The 21,875-nt window shown below is 38.9% G+C and overlaps 1 protein-coding gene across 3 annotated transcripts in view; it reads right to left on the bottom strand.

Annotated features, from left to right (window-relative positions):
• Positions 1 to 21,875, bottom strand: part of LOC310896496 (uncharacterized protein) — a 236,864-nt gene that overhangs the window by 59,986 nt on the left and 155,003 nt on the right. For 2 of the 3 annotated variants that reach the window (XR_014581550.1, XM_083828840.1), the window contains exon 4: positions 20,453 to 20,539. Coding sequence is in view for 2 of the 3 variants with exons in the window: in XM_083828840.1 (XP_083684966.1) it covers positions 20,453 to 20,539 (87 nt within the window). In the remaining variant the exon portion in view is untranslated. Of the gene's footprint in view, positions 1 to 1,670; positions 2,854 to 20,452; positions 20,540 to 21,875 lie in introns of those variants that run through there. The other variant, XM_083828841.1, reaches the window with a different exon arrangement.

Genomic DNA, 21,875 nt, shown 5'->3' with positions numbered 1-21,875 from the left:
GATACAGAACACAATTTATGTCACTGTTTCTATTTTTGACACGGACTCAGACCCACAGAAAAACTCTAAGGACAAATTTGTAGCAAAACACATGAGATATGGCATGAGAAAAACAAAAGCTGGTTATTACAAAGGTGATCTCCACTATAAGTAACTACCACACTACAGCTTGTCCAAATAAAGATTTGTCTTTTCTCCAACCTTTTGTCAGCTAGCTGACAAGTAAAATCCTGTTCAAGAAATTGTGTCAAAAGAACAGGCTAGACATGCTGGAAGCAGTGTTTGTTTAAACTGAAATATATGTCACATGCCTAACCCAAGAACTGAAAGCAAAAATCTAGATTATGAGATGCACCTCAGAAGAGGGTTTCTAGACCTCAGTTACTGCAGGAATGAAGTGAAGGATGAAGGCTGCTTTTGTCCCTGGAGAAATAAATAAATTAAAAAAAGAGCTAGCCAACTTCACATGAGCTGGGTTTAGGTTGCCGACCCTTGATCAGGTGTTGACAGAAGCTGGGAAAAGGAGGAGGAGGCTTTCTTGGTTTGAATCTTATGTTCTGCCAAAGCTATTTTGAAACTAAGTTGGAAATTTCCTTGCAACACCATATGTGATAACAAAAGTGACCTTATAGACAAAGTATTTTACTTGCTGTTTCAGGAACCCAGACTGCCGTTCATATAGCTTAGCAGAAAAAGCAACGGAAAGAAGACAGTGTATCACACTCCGATAAACTGCATAAGGCTATGAAGATACGGTTTTAAGTTGCTCTGTATGTGCAGGGAGTATTTTCCTCACTGCAGTTTTATTGGTAGATCACTGTGTCTTTTCATAACAGTGTACTGGAATTAGATGCCTGGGGCAGCTGGATCAGTAACAAGCTGAACTAAACAGTCCAGTGCAGCAGGAGTGGTACTTACCACTTATTCCCTTTCCCCATCCACACTGTAGCTGCCTCGGTTCCTGATACAGGCCACAGATTTTAATTTATATTACAGCCTGTAATGACAAATGTTTGTTGCTTCCATGTGAAAAACAATTTGGTGATCTCAAGCTATTTCCTAAAATAGCAGCTACACAACACAGAGTGATACCTAACTGGGCAGCCAAAGGTCAGAGTCTTCGATGTTTATGACTGTATAGGGTGATTTATATATTAACCCTGGGGATAGTCCGCAGTGGATGACACCACAACACATTGGAAAAACAACATGAGAATATCTGCTGCCCTGCACCAGGACCTGTTTAGTACTAGTTCTGTGGCTGAACAGAAGTGCCAATGTCAATGTTACATGCAGAGGAAGAGAAAAAAAAAAAGTTAAAGCTCTTGTTAATAAAGACCACTGATGTTGGAGGCAGCTAACTTTGGTCAAGCAATAAACTTGGAAGCCTTTTTCCCCAAGGGCTTCCTTTTTTGTCTCTAAAACAAAGGAAAGTGAAATGAAAACAAGAAGTCCAGACTATATAGAAGAGCATTATATGACTAAACCAGCTGTTGCTCTGATGGTATTATTTCTGTGGTCCAGTCTATTCTGGCAGAAGGATATACTAGCGTATACTGCTTCTCAGGGCACTATACGCTCGTATGATATTCTTTAGCCCTGTGAACCTACACATGTATGATAGGGAGTGTGAGCTGCCAACAATATATAGTGATTGAAAAAACATTCACTATTTATTTACTTCTACAAGCAAAAAGAAATAGTGGGAGTAGTTTGACTAACTCTATTGTTTAGGTACTCATTCATTAGGTGCTTAGTTACTTTTAACACTTCTAAAACTGCAGCAAGTTATTTACCAAAGATTCCAGCTTCAGCAAAGATGCCCTCCAGCCTTGTGAACTTACAGCTATTCGTGCACTGGAGTTATAATGAAAGCCAGGCAAATATCTAACAGTGTTGGGCTTAGATAGTGGCGGGGAGGTTTGTATTAAAATTCAATACAGCACCAAAGACAGTGATAGAGACTAAACAAGAGGAAAGTCTTCCCTCTTCTGTGCTCATTTAGCAAGCACATGGAAATAATTGTTGGCCCAGAGACACATATCCATAATTCCCATTGTGCTCTGAGAGCCAGCATACCAGCCCTGTCCACCCGTACAGAGCGCTCTGAGTATTGGAATGCAAATCTGCACACCAAGCGTCAGGACTTGCGTAGGCAGTATTCTCACAATAAGCAACATTATAAATTAGAACAAGGCTCCCCAGACCAGGTCAGCACCCATCAAGTTTGCAGGAGTTCATCAGCATGGGAAAGGCTTATTTTAAGAGAAGCAGCTCTCCCGTATGTAAAATAATTGATTTACTATTCATGCTTGGTCAAGGGTGAGTTTAATATGGTAAGTTAAAGCAAGGAGAAGATGCTTGTCCAAACAAGTACAAGCAACTCAAAATATTCAAAATCATGTTATTGATATTTTGATAGAAATAGGTTTTTAAACATGCATGCATATTTCAAAGAAAATTGTGTATTGCTGTTAACTAGATCGTAAAATGACCAAAGTCAAGACGGTTCTTGTTTAAGCTGCTGCAAGGAACTCAAGAAGGGTCAAAACTGTGCATCATGCAGACATGTCAAGTTGCTTCTCTCCCAGCGTGCCAGACCGCTTGAGGCGGCAAAGGCAAGTGGGTAGATGACAGGACCGGGGGAGGGAGTCAGTGGTGTTCAGCTACTGCCCGGGAACATGCTGTGCTGCCCTGCTCTTCCTCCACGCATAGATCACAGCAAGCAGCAGATCTCCATCTCCATCCCCAATGGCAATGCTCCCCCCTCTGTTTTCTGACCCCACACGACTCCCTCTATTGGCAGCTCACAGAGCAGGCTGCGGCAACATGGAAGGGGAGAGATCCATAACGCTGTAAGAGAAATGAGGTGCAGGGTTAGCCCCAGGAATTTATAGGAATCAAAGCATAAAATGTCACAGGTCTGAATTCATCTCTTTTGCCCAAGGCAAGCAAGGTAGACTGTTTTATCATTTAGACTCAAAATCCAACATTTAGCAGACTGAGGTTAAATTTTGCTTTGGGGGCACAGAAGATTACTGTTTGGATATGAAACAAGATTCTGCAGAATACTCTTACTGAGATCCTCAGCACCAAAATTCATTGCTGCAGAAAACACTCGCCTAACTTCATCAAGTGAAGAGTGACTGTAAAAATCAGCATTTTCACATTCAACAGGATCTCTTGAACTGGGACTCTTTACTCACACTGGCAAGACAGGTGACACTTGAGACAGAACAATAACAATAGCTAAGGAAACAAAAGATTGATATTCTGAACCAGACTCCTATATGCTTATTTAAAGAGGAAAAAAAACATGGAGGAAGAGAAAAATATGTAATTACTGTTTTTAGACCTTTACCTCTGAAGGTATTTCCCTGCTTTGGGATAAAGAAGGAAGGATAAAAAAAAAAGGGGGGGGGCTTTGCTAACTTTAGACTAATGACTGAAGTCAATGTGTAAACTACAGAGACTCACAGAGAGTACATCTGAAGAGTGTCAGTGGAGGAGTGAAAAAAAAAAATAAATCACAGAAACAGAAAATCATTTCTAGATTAACAGGGAAATAATCATTTCAAGAACTGCAGTTCTACTTTCACCATCATTTGTTGTATCATACCCTTTCAGAAGATAAATTCAAAACTGGAACAGATCAGTTAACATCATATCTATAGATACATATATGTATTATGAAACATAGAATCATAAAATGACCATACTGAATTGGGTACATGTGGAAATATAAAAATATAAGCATGGGATGCTTTTTATCACAAAACAACACAGGAAATTAATAATGTAAGGTTTTACCATCCTATCTGAGAGGAGAAACAGATGTCACAATGAACTCTTCTGGTAGCTTTATAGTATTGAGACTGCTTTCATTGACTAATGAGATGCAAAAACTTAAGGCAAAAGCAGGGCTTGATTACTTACTTCTCTCATGTATGCCTTCCTTGCTTTGCTGTTTCCTCACTATCTTGATCATAAATAGAAGTTGTTTATAACTTAGAGCTGGTAGCCACCATCAGTGGTATAAGTTTCCTTCATGTTGGGCTCTAAGGGGTGGTTTTGCCTCATCCTTCACAGCCCTTTCTTATAGACGTGGCACTATGACATGAAAACAATACAGTACGGACTTCTAAAAAATGGCTGCAATAGAAACGTTGCTGCATGGCAGCAGGATCTTCAAAGTGAGTCAGAATTAGGTCAGAAGTATTTCAGGGCTTCAGTGTCCAAAATGATTCCAAGACCAAGAAGTCCATGCTTTGAGCCTTCAGTTATAGTCTTAGAAGTGCATGATTGCATACACTTGAGAGCACACAGTTAGGCTGCTTGCTCAGAAGCACCGAAACTCCAACCCTGTTAATACCCTAGTGTCCTTACAAATGATCTATTGTGCTTCCTACTGTTTACCAACACAGCACATTGAGCAAGCCAGGTTTAGGCCTGTGTGGAGAAACAGACTGGTAAACAGTATTGCTCAGATTGTGCTCCAGTATTTATGGAAGAAGCTGAATGAAGAACTACCAGTTAAAGCCCTACTAATGATAACACAGTTTGGTAACCTGCAATCAGGAGAGAGATAAAACAAAAACAAACAAACAAACAAAAAACAGTTCAGTTCTTGATTTTTTCTTCATTTCCTAGAGAAAATATTCTGCATTAGACAGAGTAGAGACTACAGGTCTAATTTCATAGACTACCTGTATGACAAAGGGAACATCAGTCCTGGACCAACTCTTTCATCTTGGGGTTGCCCACTGTCTCCCATACACAGGCAGCATAGCTAATCTACAAAAGGCATTAGAAAGACCAACACTGCCCTCTAATTCTTCTTCTCTGGCTCAGGGGAAAGCTCGAACTGAGCAGAGTAATGTTATACCTGGCAGCAAGAATGTGGAACACCTGTGCTAGAAAGCACCAAGGTGTAAGGAATTGATGCATTCCTTCCTCACCACAGTTTCCTTCCATTTTTTAATGCCAAAGGTGTGAATGTTAACCAGTTATTTCAGCTATATGTTTTTGTAACTATATAGGCCTCCTTTACCACCAAGTTCATTCAGAGATGTCTGCCAAAATCTCAGTTGTCACTACACTTCCAAGCTGTCACGTCCTCTCTAGGACTCAGTCTTGATGCCTACGTAGACTGCAAGGTCTGCATGCTCAAGGTATTTTCAGTCATTGCTTACTTTACCAACTATCACTAAATTTTAAGGAGCAAGATGGGTAAAATAAATAATGTAAAGAGCTACTACCAAGTCTTCCTCTCCCCTACCCTCAATCTGCAGAACAGTGATCACTGAATCACACTGTAAATTAGTTGTAATAAACAGAAGACAGAGAAAAGAGGGAGAGAGAGAGAGAGAAACATAAAAGAACAACTTCTTGGCTTCAGAAAGGTTATATCTCAACAACAGAGTACTGTTGCTGGTGAGGAAAGAAAACACAGAAATGTTTTTAACAGGTTAAAATAATTATCTTCTAGGTGAATATTAGGTATTCGTTAATGTCTTTTTGTTTAGCCTACCCTAACTTCTATCCTTTGATTATCCTGTTACCAAAATAAGAGAGGGAGAGAGGGAGAAAGACAGACATAAAGATTTTCCCTTTAATTTGCACTCCGATGGTTGAAGCAAGAAAAAAAAAAGAAAAAAAAAAAAACTTTCTGGCTCTTTTGAATGAACGGTCAAAGGTACCTTTGCGGCTCCTTCACAGGGTGAACTAATCTGTGACAACTGTAGCTAATCTGATAAGAAAGCCCGCATGTGTGCTAATGTGCTAATATGAGGGGATTCAGGGCAGGCAGCGGTAGTGAAAAACCACTGCTTCCTAAATGGACCCTCCTATGCAATAGCTCTGGCAACATATGCGCATTTTAACACCCGCTTAACACCGACACAATGCGGTGGCCTTTGTTGTGCGACACAGAGGAGCGATTCTCATGGTGGGAATTTCTGCCTCACAGGCAACATTCTTTCAGATGTGATGCAAGGGGCTGGTGGCCTGGACACGGCCAAGGGGCTAGGACGCGGGCGGCTTGGCAGGATGGCTACGTGTACACGTACAAAATGAAAGCCCTCCACTTGCTCCGTAACTGAGAGAGTGAGGGCATGCGAGTGTCGGAGGGAAAGGGAGAAAGAGAAGGAGAGAAAAGCAGGAAGGAGGGGAGAATTGCCTGAAATATGTTGGACCAGGTCGCTAGCTGGGATAAAATCAGTTTGTAGATTATGGTGCTTTATCTAAAAGAGCTCTAATCAGATTGACACCAGTTTGTAATCTCGTGCTGTGCTTTATTTTATATATTGTCCTTGAATGAAAACTCATCATGTGTTCCACAGGAAAGATACATCACACCTTCTTGCTCCTTTAGTTGTCTTAGTGCATCCCCAGGAACATTCCTCTGAGAGGGGATAGGAGATTTATTTTCAGTACAGACTGTGCAATAGGGAGGAAGACTTCATGGATTTTGAACATTCAAGAGGCATACTGTCAAGAGACATCCTATGAACATCCAGGGTCAGCATTGGCCAGGGTTGGGCTGCCTCTTTTGGACACAAATGTGCCCTGCAGACTGCTGTGGACTGTGGCCAGTTCACAATGTTCCTTTGTTTCCAGGTTTCCCACAGCCTAAACGGGTATAAAAGTGTGATCCTCTCAGTGGGAACTTTTAAAATCAAATTTGATAAAAAGCATCAGTACATATCTGGAGACTAGATGTACTCACCTGAGAGAGAAAAGTTTGCTAACTGCCTCTTGTGAGTGGAGAACAAAAATTTTCAATTATGCTTTTGTTCAACTGGTACCTTTCCAGTCTGGCAGGGGTCAGAACAGCAGAGTTACTGTGAGCTTGACAAAAACACATGGACAACAGGCAAAAAAATGAAAAACAGAAAGATCCATTTAAACATAAGAAACAATCCTTACTATTGAAGGGTGACCAAACACTGGAACAGGTTGCCCAGAGAGGTTGTGTCATATCCACTCTTTGGAGACGCTCAAAACTCAAATGGATGTGGTCCTGAGCATCCCACTCTAGCTGAACCTGCCTGAGCAGGCGGTTGGATGAGGTGCTCTGCTGAGGACTCTTCCAGCCTCAGCCATTCTTTGAGTCTGACAGCCTAAGAGCTCAATGAATTCCCCACTCACAAGAGTTAATAATAAACAAGAGTTTATTTCATGAGACTAACAACATAATGACAATAGCAAAGGTAAAACAACACTAATATTAGTTCTTTATAGCCTTTCATTCTCAAAAAATATTCATCTTGCCATGAGAAAAAAAGGAAAAAAAAGAAAAAAAAACAAACTCAGGCAACATCTAGGCTGCAAATATGGCCTCAGAAAAGTGCTCGTACAGAGCACTTCAGATCCAAAGCAGTTCAGTCCAAAACGTGGACCAGATATAGCCAAGTATTCCCATAAGAACATTACCCTGGTTTTACAGCTGCAGACTGGTTTTCAGCCTTCTGTTTAAACATATTCCCACATCAGCCATAGAGCAATAGCAGAGATGACAAAAATGGTGGGATTCCTGAGATACTGAGTAGTGTCTTGGGTACCTATAAAACAATATTATTCCAGCTACTCAAGACTTGTTTGATTCTACTCAGCACTCTAAAAGTATTAGTGAGCAACAACAACTCTTGTAAATGTTTCTAAATATGTAAATCCATAAATCTTATTTATTCCTTTGCACTTTGTTGCATTCAGGGATACTATTTTATGTTTGAGTTTTGAATGCATAACAATTGACCCCTACTGAACAGTGACGACATTTCCTCTCAGAGGAAGTCCTGAGGGAAGGAAGGTCCCGCATAAACAAACTTCCACTCAGTACAATAGAGTAGCCCATAAATGTGACCATTTTTTCAGGGCATGGGTGAGGCTGACACTCTCTTCCTGCTCTTGCAGCCCTGGGCTTATCGCAGTCCTGTTTCCCTGTAATTTAAATGTTTGCATAGCTTCTAGTTCATTTGTATTTTTCCCCACACACTGCAGATGTATCCCATTTTCCTGTTGCTGTGGAACACGGCCACAATTTCCAACAGTGTTACATAAATGACCATCTGTGGTTAAAAAAAAATGCTGATGCACAAGATTGGAGTGTGAGAATTTTAGCTAGCTAGCAAAATTTATGCTATTAATACATTTGACACTTCCTGACAACAACGGCAAAATGCACTGTTCCCTCTGTTCAAGCATACTGTAAATATATGATAGACAGCCACTGTTGCTGTGTGCAGGACAAGACCTCCAGGAAAAAGTTGAATTAAACATAGCTGCCTATGCCTAGCTAGCCTTAAGCTTTTCAGGAGAGTACAGGCAGACTAAATTAGTGAAAGTTGTTATACTGATCGTACAAGCAGTGTCTAACACACGCAAATAAACAAGAATACTAACTTTTCATGAGGATAATTTTAGTATCTTTGCATTTGCTGACTCACAGAATCAGCAGTGCTGGAAGCACTGAAATCTATTGCACAGACCTCTGTGACTGGCATGACAGTTGAAGTAGATGATGGCAGTAGTAAATTGCCAGAGCTCATGTGGATGGGGATAAGAGGAAATGAAAATCTTGTCAGTGACTTTCACAGACAGTTGGTGCTGTTCCAAGTGCTCGAGTGGCACAAAGGCTGTTTTTTGTCTGATCACCCCAGGACTAACACTTGCTGCCTCATTCTCTTCAAAATACTGCCATAGCAATATTTTCTTTTTACTACCTCCGACTTCTCATCCTGTAGTCACTCATTTCTCTTTCCTTTTCTCAGGAATCACCTTGTCCAGATAGTCCTGGCTACCTGCTGCTTCCGTATCAGATTTTACTTCCTCTCATCTTCCTGATTTCTCTAAGTTTTCTCCCAGTTCAGTTCACAGTTTCCCTCAATCCCACTTTGCTGTTCTGAAACCTAAAAGCCACAGTGACACAAATGAAATCTTTGCATGGTGCCTGATGAAGAGTAAAACAGTATGTGTTTTACTAGGTATTTTTCTTCCTTTTTTAGCAAACATTCAACTATTATGTTTGAAAACTGCTGGGGGGGGGGGGGGGGGATACGACACGCATCATGTAAAAGTTTCTTCCAAATGGGTAAAGTTTATACACCAGGATCAGATAGGCTTGGGCAATCTCAATAACTTGTGCTGATAGGCGTACACAGTCATATATACACACACAGTCTTCTCATAATCATGCCTGAAGCACACTCACAAAATATGCGTATTCATGCACCAACAAGCAAATGTGTGTACAAAACAGAACTACGAATATTGCATGTATCTGCATGTGCTGCAACTTCAGCTCTCTCAAATGTGCATTTTGCACATACACTTATCTTTCTGCTCTTACAAAACACTTTGAAAGTATATGTGCTTCTTCAAAATGTAACTTCTGAGTTCTTTTAGCTGTAGCACGTGAAGACCTATTAAAAAGTTTTCTACAGTGTTAGAAGGTTATTCCCTTGCTGCTTTCTACAGATGATTTCTGTGAACTGCAGAATGTGATTTTGTTCATTCCTAAATAGCAGCAATGGGCAAACATGACAATAACAGATTAATAATAATGATTAATAATAACAGGCAAATGTTAAATGGAGGAGAGACCATTTGCTATTAATATCCAGATCTAGAGAATATTAATAAAAAATGAGTTTTCCTTTAACCTCTAAGTTATAATAAATTTTCAAATGAAATCTTATTTTGTTTGAATTTCCTTCTCTTTTCTCTCATATTTTTCCTGTAGATAAGAAACATTTATTCTGTGGTCCAAGGGAAAGAATATGAATGAAAAGTAATTCACACAAACACATATGCTCACACACAAAACCCAAGTATTATGAGTTCCTCAAAATTTTAGACACATCTCTTTGTCAAATTAGGCCAGATTTCCTTCTAACTTTGCAGACGTGGTTATGCAAGTTTCTCCAGCTTTCCTAGTAGCCACTGTGAACTGTTTGTCATAACCTTAAGAGAACCCGAGAAATCAAAGCACCTACAAAGCCTCTGGTTTGGGATTACTGGAAGAATTATTTTGAATAAAATCAAACATCCTCAGTATGTAGTTCTGGAAAAACAATGAATATAAATGTCGCATTCAGCTATTCACTTTTAGTTCAGAATAAGTGTTTTTCTGCCAAAGGACTATACGTGCTACATAATCCTTAGCTCCTTCAGGATTTTAATCCACCATGAAGCATATGGTAAAAAGGTAAGTATTCTGTAGAATCATTAACTTGCCTAAAGCAATGTGGATGTTCTTTATTTCTTTCTTGAGAGACAAAGAGCATCTGAAAGTAGTTAACAGCCCAAACCCTCAAGTTTGCTGAGGCAGCAAAAAATGAACCTGGAAATGTCCCTGCAGGGCTGAGTTTTATGTTAATTAGTCAATTCCCAGGGCAGTGCTTGTATTGACAAGAGTGTGTTATTGTTCTGTTTCCTCAGCTAGTACCAGGAATGTAAGAGCACAACATATAAATACATTTATTTATCAGCACAAAAAACATCAGTGGGATTGTGGTATATCAAAGCTAAAGTGGATAGAAAAATTGCAGAAAGCCCAATTCTGATCTCACTCCAGTGAGAGAACAGAATTGTCCTTTCAGTATAGCGTCACTCATTATAAGAGGGATTTCTTTCAGAATATCAAAAGCTTTAGGTCAAACTTTACCTTGTAAAAAAACATGCAGTGAAGAATGGGGCTATTAGAAACAGTGAGATCAACTAGCTCCTGGTGTTGAGCAAAGGGAGGACAAAGCCACCAGAAAGCAGTCCAGAAGAAAGGTAGCAGAGCATTTGCTTTCTTCTAAGAGAGCTGTGGAGCAGCTCAGCACTGCTGCTCGTCCCCTCTCCCTGCAGCCTGATCTGACCACTGAAAACAGTGGTCAGCCCAGGCCAGCCAAGCTCTGGAAAAGCAAATGCTTGGCACCAGCCCATTTTTGTTTCCACATGTAGGCTCCGTGTGGCTGGCACCTGGAAACATACTCATACAGTGCCACTGGTGTGCTCACATGATGAACAAGGTTAGAAGAAATTAGAGGAGGAATGCCAAACTATAAAAATAGTGTCCTGGAGTAAACACAGTTAAAAACGGTGAAATGTTATTGAAAAGAAAAGCGATTTTTGGACAAAAGTTGACAAAGAGACCTCTTGTCTGTTAAACCTTTGGCCTGTTAATGTGTCCAGAACCACTCTCTGGCCCTGATGATGAATGGCATAACATGTTCATGGTCCATAACAATCAGCCCTCCATTTTATCCTTAAATGAAATTACCACATCCATGGTACCTCTTGGGAAGTGCATTAGGTTTGCAATAGTTGCCCAAATAGTCTTTGGCCATTAACTAGGAGAAGCTGAGCAGCCCAGACCAAAACTGGGCCAAATAAGGTTCAAAGGATGAAACAAACTGTGTGCCGGTGCTCAAACCTGTCAGTTTGCCATGATAAACAGAGCCTTTGGAGCAGCACAATGAGATACGTTTCAGCCCATCCCATGTGTTATGTTCAGGGACTGTTCCAGAAAGGGCCTGATTCAAAGCACATCAAAATTGTTTGCAGTTTTCCTATTGGTTTCAATGGGCTTTGCAACCTAGTCTTCAACATTTGACAATAATCAGCATTTTCCCTAGAACATACCACTTAAATGCACAGAAATCTAAATAAAAAGTGTTCTCATAATTTTGAAATCCTCATCTGGATCTGTTTCTGATTTAAGGAAAAATTAGATTCATTCTTATTTTGCTCAAACGAGTACATACGTCTCTGGTTTAAATAATAGAAAGCAGAAAAAGATTTTTGAGGTGATATTTCCAGTGATGAGTTCCAAATTTTTTTGGAGGGGAGGGCATGAAAGAATGGAGCAGGAGGGTTTTTTTAAGCTATAATGACAATTAATCTAGTTTGAATGTTAATTGTGCTAACCAATTCCTTTTCAGTCTGAAACTTTCCAATATACATACTTTCAGGTTGGGTGCAATATTTAAAAGTTTGTTATAAACCTCCTTTATTTGGAATTATTACACAGCACAAACCCCAGCTGTGTAGCCGGAGTTGTTAGTATTTCTTTTTCTTATGCTAAACAATGAAAAGCTACTTCCCATAGAACTGTGACGTACAATATTTCTGTAATCTTAACATAATTTTCTTTCAACCACAGACTTTGTGTGTCCTCTTGCTTTTCTGGGATAAAATTTTCAGAGGAATAAAACCCCTAAAAAAGTAATTGATCATCTGGTTCTGGTTAAGCAAATGGCCTGATTCTGTGACCTTCAAACCTCCCTCCCCCTCAAAGAAAGCAATAAGAATGTAAAGCACAGAGAGACAGAGTTTTAGAGGTATCAAGGCTCTGACTCCCGCTGATCGTTAAAACAATCTCATCCTCAACACTTCACAGAGTATGGGCAGTGCTGTGCAGCACTGGGCCCTTTGTTTCATGCCGCATGTTGATTGCCTCTTATCGATAGATGACATTCCTTTATAATATAAGTTTTAACTTTTAAAAATGTAATTCAAGCAAACTTTCAAGGATATTTTGAAATACCCAAATATCAGATTAAAATTCAGAAATCAGTGTTCACCAAAGACTTCTTGAGAGTTGCACGCCTTGCTTGGAAACTAAAATTCAGTTACAAGGTATTATTACATGGCATTTCTTACATAACTGATTTTCTGATGTGACTGAACTTAATAATCTTTTGCATTCAACATTTATCTGCTACACAAATTCTCCCTTCAACAGGTTTTTGAAGTATGTCACTAATGCTCTACTAGAGCAAAGTAGCTCATGTTGTGTTAGATAACTCTATGTATTATATTCAGAAATAACCCCATAGCAAAGCACCACTGGGAAACGCAGGTATCCAGGAAGTAGTGAAGGGCAAGTTCTGGGTGTGATTTACTCACCAGTGATAACAATAATTCTCCCAGACCCATCTTTTAGCATTGATCACAGCAAGGTAAAGCTTTCATCCCAGCTCCATGGAGAACTCAGCCCACAACCAGCACCAACCACAGCTTTAGCATGGGAGCCAGACTTAACTGTTTGTGAGCCACGTCTGCTTGCTTTCCGAGAGTAGTAATAGGAAAACACAATTCCTTCCCACACAAAAAAATACTGCTCAAATCCAAACATTAAACATATTGCACAAGAAGAGAGATTTTCAAATAGTTCTGCTCCTTAGCTTCCCTGGTTCCAGACAGCCCTGGACAGCAGCTACTGAAGGAGACAAGGGACTCAGTGCAATAGGTTCTCAGGGAACACTTTTGTGAGTTTGTATTTTCCAATAGGAGAATAAGGAATCACTGTCAGCACAGTGTTATATGGAAAAGCAAAGGGATGTAATTATTTCTGTTGGAATTAGACACGAAGGTGTTTTGAAAAAATCCAGCTGATGTGTCCATTTGCATCTTAGGGAAACAAGTATTTTTTAAGAAATTGGTTCCTGTAAATTCCAACTGAAATAAGGGCCTCATACCAAATTCAGTGTTCCTGATCCAAAGAGTTTTGCAGCCAAAATAGACTAGAATAAGAATTTCTGTACTAGAAGACCAGTCTAAACTTTTTAGACAAGTCTGAACTATCCTCAAATAAGATTTTCTGTTCACCATTCTCTCAACAAGGAGCTGAAATGTAGGTAGTGTAGATCACTTAATCAAGGATCACATGATAATTGAACGACAGGAGCCAGAGTCAAACTTTGATTTTCTGTGTCTCAAATTAGTCTCTTAAGTACAAGACCATATTTCAAAACCCATCCAAGTGCTATGAACCAAACAATGTTCCCATGCAGCTCTACATATCCTCTCAATAACTGTTCAATCTGTAATAAGAGTAGAATAATTCACTAATAGTTATTGAACAAAGCAGACCCATTAAATCCCATTAACAGTGTGTAAACCCTACAGTGTTCTCACATAGCAAAGAATTTGGTCCTGAACTGGGGACTCCGTGCATGAGAGACACAGGATGCATGATAGTAGGATGAGACCAGTAGTTTTGCAGTCGCATATTGCATAACACATTCCTTCTCCTCCTCTTTTTTTCATTATATATTCACTTAGTGAATTCATGCAGAGCAAAATTACCCCTTTGGGAAAGCTTGAAAAAAAGTCTCTTCTTGAAGTATAGCATGCATCTTCCCTCCAGATGTCCATATCATTCTCTAGTTGATCCGTAGCCTCTTCTTTGGCAGTGCTAGGCCTGTGCTTTCTCAGAAGTATAACATGCCTGTGTGTTGGTGGCTGCCTTATTGTTTATGTGATTAGTCACTCTTGGACTATTTTAAGGAGGTGATGTATCATTTTTGTAAATTTTAGATAAACTTCATTTATTTTCTGATGATTGATGTTGACCAGTTATCTGGCTAATTGCACTTTCTTGTATATTTCTCCAGAATTTGAAGAGCATTCAGAATGAACAAAAGCTTTTTTTGCTTGCTTGCTTTTTCTTTCTTTTTCTTTTTCTTTCTTTCTTTTCTTTTTTTTTTTTTTTTAAAGGAGGAGAGCTGTTGTAATAAAGCTAACAAAACTGTAGCTGAACTACAGCTTTATAATAAAGCTTGTGACAAGTTCTGGGATCTAAGCCAAAGCCAAACCAAATGTACAGTTTACGAGGGTGAAAGGTTTTACTGGCCAGTCTGGTTCTCTTCCAAAATGCCTTCATTTCACATGTAAACGCTAATAGAAACAAACAGTGGTAGTACCATTAACTTCTATTTTTGCCTCACCACCTCCATGCCATGCAATAAGCCACAGAACAAAATTGCAAGAAAATTGGGGGGGGGGAAGAAGGAGAAAGAAGAATGAAATGAAACTGTGTTAGATCTCTCTCGCTGAATTCCATTTGGCCCACTGAGACTTCCTTAAAATTATTGGCAAAATGTGTTATTATTTTGGGAGGAGAATGGGAAGGTAAAGGAAGGAAGAGGGAGGGCTCAGGCTAACTCAAAAAGATCCCTAATTATAAAAAGCTGCTTTACGTTTCTCCCAAGCCTCGTTTTATTTTGCAATGCTAAGCCAGAATAGTGGGAAACACATTGATTTCTTTGTATATATCCAATCATCATTTTGCGATGAGCCCTAATTTCTCCTACTTGGTTCTGTTTAAGAAAAAACTCTTTCTGAAGTCTATGGGAGTTGTGCCTAAATAAGCCACAACTTGAAGCAGGAGGCTCCCAGGCCCCCTTCCTCACTGTGATATTATACACACAGCAAGTCTGTGAAAAAGCATGCTCGCAGTATTCTTCCCACATCCTTCTCTGTTTCAGCTCTTATACATTTGTCTGTTTCCTTCTCTGATTGCATCTTGTAATAAACCCAAGACTGATAGCTCCTTAAGGCAGTGCCTTTCCATTTACTATATGTTTACAGTATGCTTCTGCCAAAAGTACATCCTTATGCCAGGCTTATATATCAGTGCCTGAATGTGATATATTTTTAATTTTTAATTCCAGAGCTATATTAAGTAATTGTAAGAAATCACATGGTTCCTGGCAATTAGATCTTTCATATATTTAAGATGCTTGCACTCCCACTGACTTTCCCGTATGCAAAGCTGGTATTGAGATTGCAACACAACTTCCTCCTTGGCCTTACCAAGACTACTTTTGCTCAGCACAGTCATTTTCCCCTGACGAGCGGTTAACATGGAGAACTATGCATTCTGGTCCTTTTGAGGAACCATGCTTAAACCATTTATAAGCACCACACACAACTGGGTTAGCCAGACAGTGTGTTTGTCCTTGTGTTGTAACTACAGAGGATAAGAACTCTTATATTATCATTTGTTTTTTATGAATAAACTAATGAGTTGAGGTCATCTATCTGGAGCTCTATATTTGCAGAAACCTGAGTATAGAGGTATAAAAGATGTCAACACATGTAGGATCCTGATCTCTTATCTCTTGGAATTACTATAATTGGGTACTCATGTATGTACAATGACACTCATTAAATACAATGACAGTCATACATTCAGAGGGGAGTTGTGGTGCTGCATCCTTGCTCTGTCTAATTTTATTTCTCTCTCTCTGGATGAAGTTAACAACATATCTTTTATCATATGTAAAATTCTATCTTTTCCTGGTAATTAGGGTTTTACTGGTAACTGAAGGGAACCTAACAAAAGTATGCTTTCAGTAAAGTATCAGAATATACCTTATGATGGGAGTCAACTCTAAATCAAAAAAAGTAGGAAGCTGTTCTTTACTGACATGCCTTCATCTTGCCTTCCTTAGCATTAAGCTATTAAGTATGTGGCACTTTGTTTGCAGAATGGTTATGTCATCTTAAAAAAACTTAATTAAATCACTCAGCAGCCAGTCAGAGTACTTAACATAAGCTGTAAAAACATTGGTGGGACCTTCTCACTGAAGACACTTCATGACATGTCTCTAGGCCAGACATGCATTAAGGCGTAATTGCACTTACTACCTTGATGTGCATACTGATCTGAATCCTTGTGTAGTTTCATAATGCACAGAGGATGTCTCACAGTATGTCCACACTGCAATCAAGATGCACAATTCATAAAGACATTTCTTTGGAGGTTTTAATAGACCTAGACCAAATGGTTACCAAATGTGGCTAGAATGAAACTGGGCAGTATCTCTTTCAGAAGAATTTGTGCCTCTGACTTTTAGGACACTTGTGTCTATAGCAGAGACCTTTGCTTCTCCTGTACCTGGACTTGTAGATTCTAGTTAGGAGCTTTTAAATGTACAGCCTATGATGACAACAAGGGAGAGAACAAGAGCAAGGGCAAATGGGTATGATGGGACCTTCTAAAGTCACTACTGCATGCAACATTTATTTTTTGTTGTTGTTTCAGAAATTATCCTCAAATGAAAACTTAACTGTAAAAATATAACAGCATGCCAAGCTTTCACGTAATTTCATGTTGACTCCACATAAACTGATTTCCTTTAATTTAATCGAGGTATGACCTGTGCACGATACGGACTTTTTCATGATCACTTTCCATATAGCTCACAGGCTATGTTACAAGGATGAGATTATTTTCACAATATCCTCTGGTACAACTACAACAGACAAAAAAAAAAAAAATTGGAATCAGCAGCAGGATTATCTTTGGTGCCAGTTTCATTTGCCACTCCTTTAGAGTGTATTAACTGAATAATAGTAAATGTCCCAAGGTTGTATGAAAGCAGTACTTAGGAAGTAAAAACAAAAACAAAAACATGAAAATACCATGGAAGACCCAGCAGAAGCAAAATTTCACTCAGTGATTAATGCTGAGAGAGTACTGCAGCAACCTGGAGAAGAATGCTGTAGTGAAACCTTAGAGCTCAGTGTGAAAGTGAGCAAGAGAAAGTATACACATTGCTGCAAAAGTTATTTCTTAGTAAATGGAATTTAATACTGAAACAGATGTACAATTAAATTTCCTTGTCAGCCCCCAATTAAACAGTGGCAAGACAACAAGAGTTCAAGTTTATGGTGTTTTTGTTCTTTTCTTCTTTGTTTAGTCATTGTTTCAAATTCACCAAGAAGATCAGATAATTTCAAATCTGGACAGGGCAAAAGCATAATGCAGGCCTCTTGTTTACTTCTGACACTTGCAAATGGGTAACTTAACATAACCATTCACACTCAGCTTCCCTCAAAAAACAGGACTGACCAGAGCAGGTCAGACCCCAAACCTTCAGAGTTTAGCACCAGATTTCTGAGGCTATCAATATCAGACTTCATGGTTTTTAAGAGCTCAAGAGTAAGCTAAATGGGGAATGATTCTCTTCCCTTCTAGCTCACAGCAGCACTGATTTCAGAAAACATGCTCAGGTCTTGAGATGAGCTTAATGCTACTGCATTTAAATTATTGTTGATACTGGAGTTATTTCAACAAGTTAACATGATGTTTGCTGTAATGGTACTTTTGAACCATGGTGGAGGCTTCCTCCTTCATAATTGAAGAGTTGTTGAAGCCCCAAAGCAGAACTCTTGTCCTAGCCAATTGTGCTATAATTGTGGATATTCTCAGTAATGATTTAATTGCTAGAGTTTAGGCTTCCCCTTCTCCAAGGGACTACACTTCTCTCACGTGTCACGATACCTCTGCTTACACTCCCTTGGGAGCTAGTTAATCTTACACACCTTTTCTATACAATAAAAATAGTTGAAACAGAAAAATTCACCTCTAACTCTTCTGGCCAGGAAGGTGAATATCTTTTTGAACTCTTACTCTGTGAATTCAGTTAGGAAATCTTTCTCAGGCAAGTGCCCAGCCCAATATCTGCCACACAAAAGATAGATGGGAACATATCACTGCGCCACAGCTTAGGTGTGAAACTCCTGACTTTGTATAGACACACTTAGCGAAGTGGTAAGTTGTGAGAAATACCCATCTCTTCAGTATATTTTCTGGCTGACCTGTGGTTCTAAAGAGCTTCTTACTAATTGAAAAACCTCTCTACCGAATAGTGCTCATAAGTATTTAATTTTGGTGTGTAAATATGACCCTGTGAGCCAAAAGCTTAAATTCTCTAATGGCTAAGGATCCAACTGCACTTGCTTGTTTGCTCAGAAGGGATTTAATTTGCTTTAGTTAAAACATGTCTCTATTAACTCTCCTAGGCCCTGCCTACAGTAACTAAACTAGACTTTCTTTCTGTATAGACCTTTCTATATATATTCCTTGCTTATTATGAGCATGATCATATCTTTAAATAGAAAAAAAAATCAAGAAAACATAGAACTTCACACTTTCAGTGTTGCAGTGGCTAAAGGATGCTATTGCAGCACCTTTTCCTGCTTAGATGACAACTTGGGTCCCATTTTAAAAGGGACCAAGAATCTATATCTCCACTTGACTTCAGTGGGTGTGATATAAAGCAGATGACTGTTCATCTAATTCTGCAAGACACGCAGACAATTATAAAACTGAAATCTGAGCCCCTTGACAAGGTGTCAAAATATTAATGTCCTGTTCATCCCATTTGTTCTTGTTGCCTTTTCCTCTTGGATGGCTCACCTCTTTCAGCCTACAGCAACACTTTAGCAGCAACGCTGAATTCTGAAAACTTTTGCTATTTCTGCATACTGATTGCCCTGGGAGCATGTGATGCCAATGGTACCCTGAAGGACCAACAAAAAGCATTTGAACAGTGAGGCATCCCACAATCTCGACTCATCAAGGAACCTGGGTAGATATTAAAAGCAGATGGATGCCAGAACCCAGTTCTGTGTCTTAAGAACAAGCTAAATGCAAACCAGAAAGATTGAAGGAAGATAGAAAGTATTAAGGAATTAAGGACAAGTGACCAATATTCAATCTGAAGCATTCAGCTCAATGAGTATGGAAAATTTTCTTTCAAGGTTTTGTTAAAAGAAGAAAAAAACAAAACAACAACAACAAAAAAACAACCAACACTTAAAACAAGTTTCTTTCTGTGGTTGGGAGTGGAAATCCTGTTTATTAACATTCATCCTTCTTCTTTTCTACCTCAAGGAGACACTCTTTGTCTCCCTGGAGCATCAGTCCAATTGGCTGGTTATTTCAGTTCTGTGGATATTCTGCTGATAGCTATACTGTAGATTCCCATGCCAGATACTTGAGTTAATTAGCCTGTGGGCTGCTAATGTCAGACTTGTTTAGTGCAGGAAAAATAGCTGACAACAAATCATCACTGTGTGAGATCTTGATTATTGTTTGGAGGCAAACAGCAACATGCTGGCACCGCCTTGCAAGTGTTTTCAATCACAGAAGGATGTTCTAATGCTAACACAATGATGCTGGCTTTTTTTTATTTTTATTTTTTCCCTGGAGAAATGAGATGGGCCCTGCACATTGAATTTTATTTAGGTAATCCTGTCTTCTCCAGGTTCATAGGGTTGAGGGCCCAGATCCCCAGTTTTTGAAGAAGTCTCTGATAACCAGTTGCCAAAAAACAGAGGGATAACCATGGAAAATACTAGATATGCCATACAGTGAGCCTGTACTCACACAAATACTACATACATGCATTTAATTAATTAGGGAGATTAACTTGAACATAGGCTGAACAACTACAAAAGATCTCTTTCTTTATTCATGTCTCTCCAACCTATTACCACTTTTCATGCTGCACAGTTTCCACCAACAGTGCTACTATTCTTTTGAGGAAAATACATATTGCTTGCTGAAATTATCTCTGCTTTAGATCTGCCCTCTAAGCTAAGCTAAGAATAGCTAAGAATTATATGAGCTCTATATATATATTATATGAGCTATAGCTAAGAATTATTTGAGAATATCATTCACCATTAGGAAAAGTACAGATGAGAAAAGTTTGTAAGGTACATGATTGCAACGACATCACAAGAAGCAATAATTTTCTGTAATTCATCCCTTTGCAGTGTTTCAATATGAATTTTGGAATGACATGATGTTTTAGATAACAGCAAGATGTTTAGGTTTTGTGGTGTTAAGATCAATAAGGTATGCACAAAGGTATACACTTACTTTTGCACTTTGAGCTGGTCAATCCTGTAGAAGTTGTTCATTGTCTCACTAAGTGTTGCAATATCCAGATTCCAGACTGCAACCTGGCTGAGTCGTGGTTTGAAAATAAAATGGACAATTATCACCTGGAATGTTGTGGAAAATATATTTTTTAATTTCATCAAGATATCCTGTTGACAATACTGACTCTATATTGTCTTATTTCATTATTTTACCACCAGAAAGTATCCAAATTTACAGTGAAATGCACTTGTACAAAGACAATCTAGGTGACTGCAGTAAATTTATATGGAAAATATGGTTTTCCAGTGTATATTTTCTAGCAGTGTTTTGCAACTTCCATGGTCTGATCAGGAAAACGAAGGGAGATTGTGAGTCCAAACCCAGAATCAGAAATCTAGCTGAGTCAGGATAAAAAATAAGCCACAACTCAAATCTCGAAGGATACTACAGTGACCTTTTTTGGCCTTAGCTGCTTCTGAACCATCAAACCCCAGTAGCCTGATAGCTGTAGAATCATGGTATAGATAAAGGAGGCTCTGTGCTTTGCTAACTTGCACAAGCAGCAACAAGTAACTCTAGCCATGTAATTAGCTTCGTTATATGTAATTAGTACAATATGTAATTTGGAACCTTTGGAGTTAATTATGCAATGTACATGCCTGAATTTATTATATGGGTACTAATTTGTGCATTGTGTTGTATTCCTTGAATTTGTAAACAGAAAAGAGTTTTTGGATGATGAAGCATATCTATTAAGTATGTAAACAGACCAGAAAGCAGACATGGGTTTCTTCTGAATATCTTTTAGGGGAAGCACACAAAGGTAGATGTTATGAGTACTGGAAATCAATGCAAAATGAAATGCAACTGTCAACCTATCCTTATTACTCTTCAAAGACATGGAAAAGCTGTAACAGAAGGGTAATCAACATGATGATAGTATTAGCAGTGACTTGTTAGAAATAATCCTGATACAGATACTTTAGAAACTGTGATATTAACCAGACTCCCAACTTTCCCTGTTCATTTTTAAGGCTCATACATAACTTAAAATATAGGCCCCAAATCAATCGCTTCATCCTCAATGCTCGCTTAAAAGATTAATAGTGTACTTTCAACATTTACACTCCTAAAACAATTATGTCAGCTTGGGATTGGTGAATCTAGATTGCTAAACAGTACTATGGGATAAATCTATTTCTTCCAATCATTTGGAAATTTTTGGAGAAAATAAAGAGCTGGGGAATTCAGAGAGGTATGAGTTATTAGTTGCAAACGTTCAGTCTATCAGTTTCATTAGATTACAGTGATGTAGCCAACAGATGTGAGTGGACAGGGGAAAAGGAGAATTTTTTTAAACACTAGTTTGTCAAATGCACCTTCTGGACTATTGCATGGTATGATTGCTCCTGCCAGCTCA

Source organism: Anser anser (assembly GCF_964211835.1).
Source record: "Anser anser genome assembly, chromosome: 3".
Classification (NCBI taxonomy): Eukaryota; Metazoa; Chordata; class Aves; order Anseriformes; family Anatidae; genus Anser; species Anser anser.
This window is presented reverse-complemented; position numbering and strand designations above follow the sequence as displayed.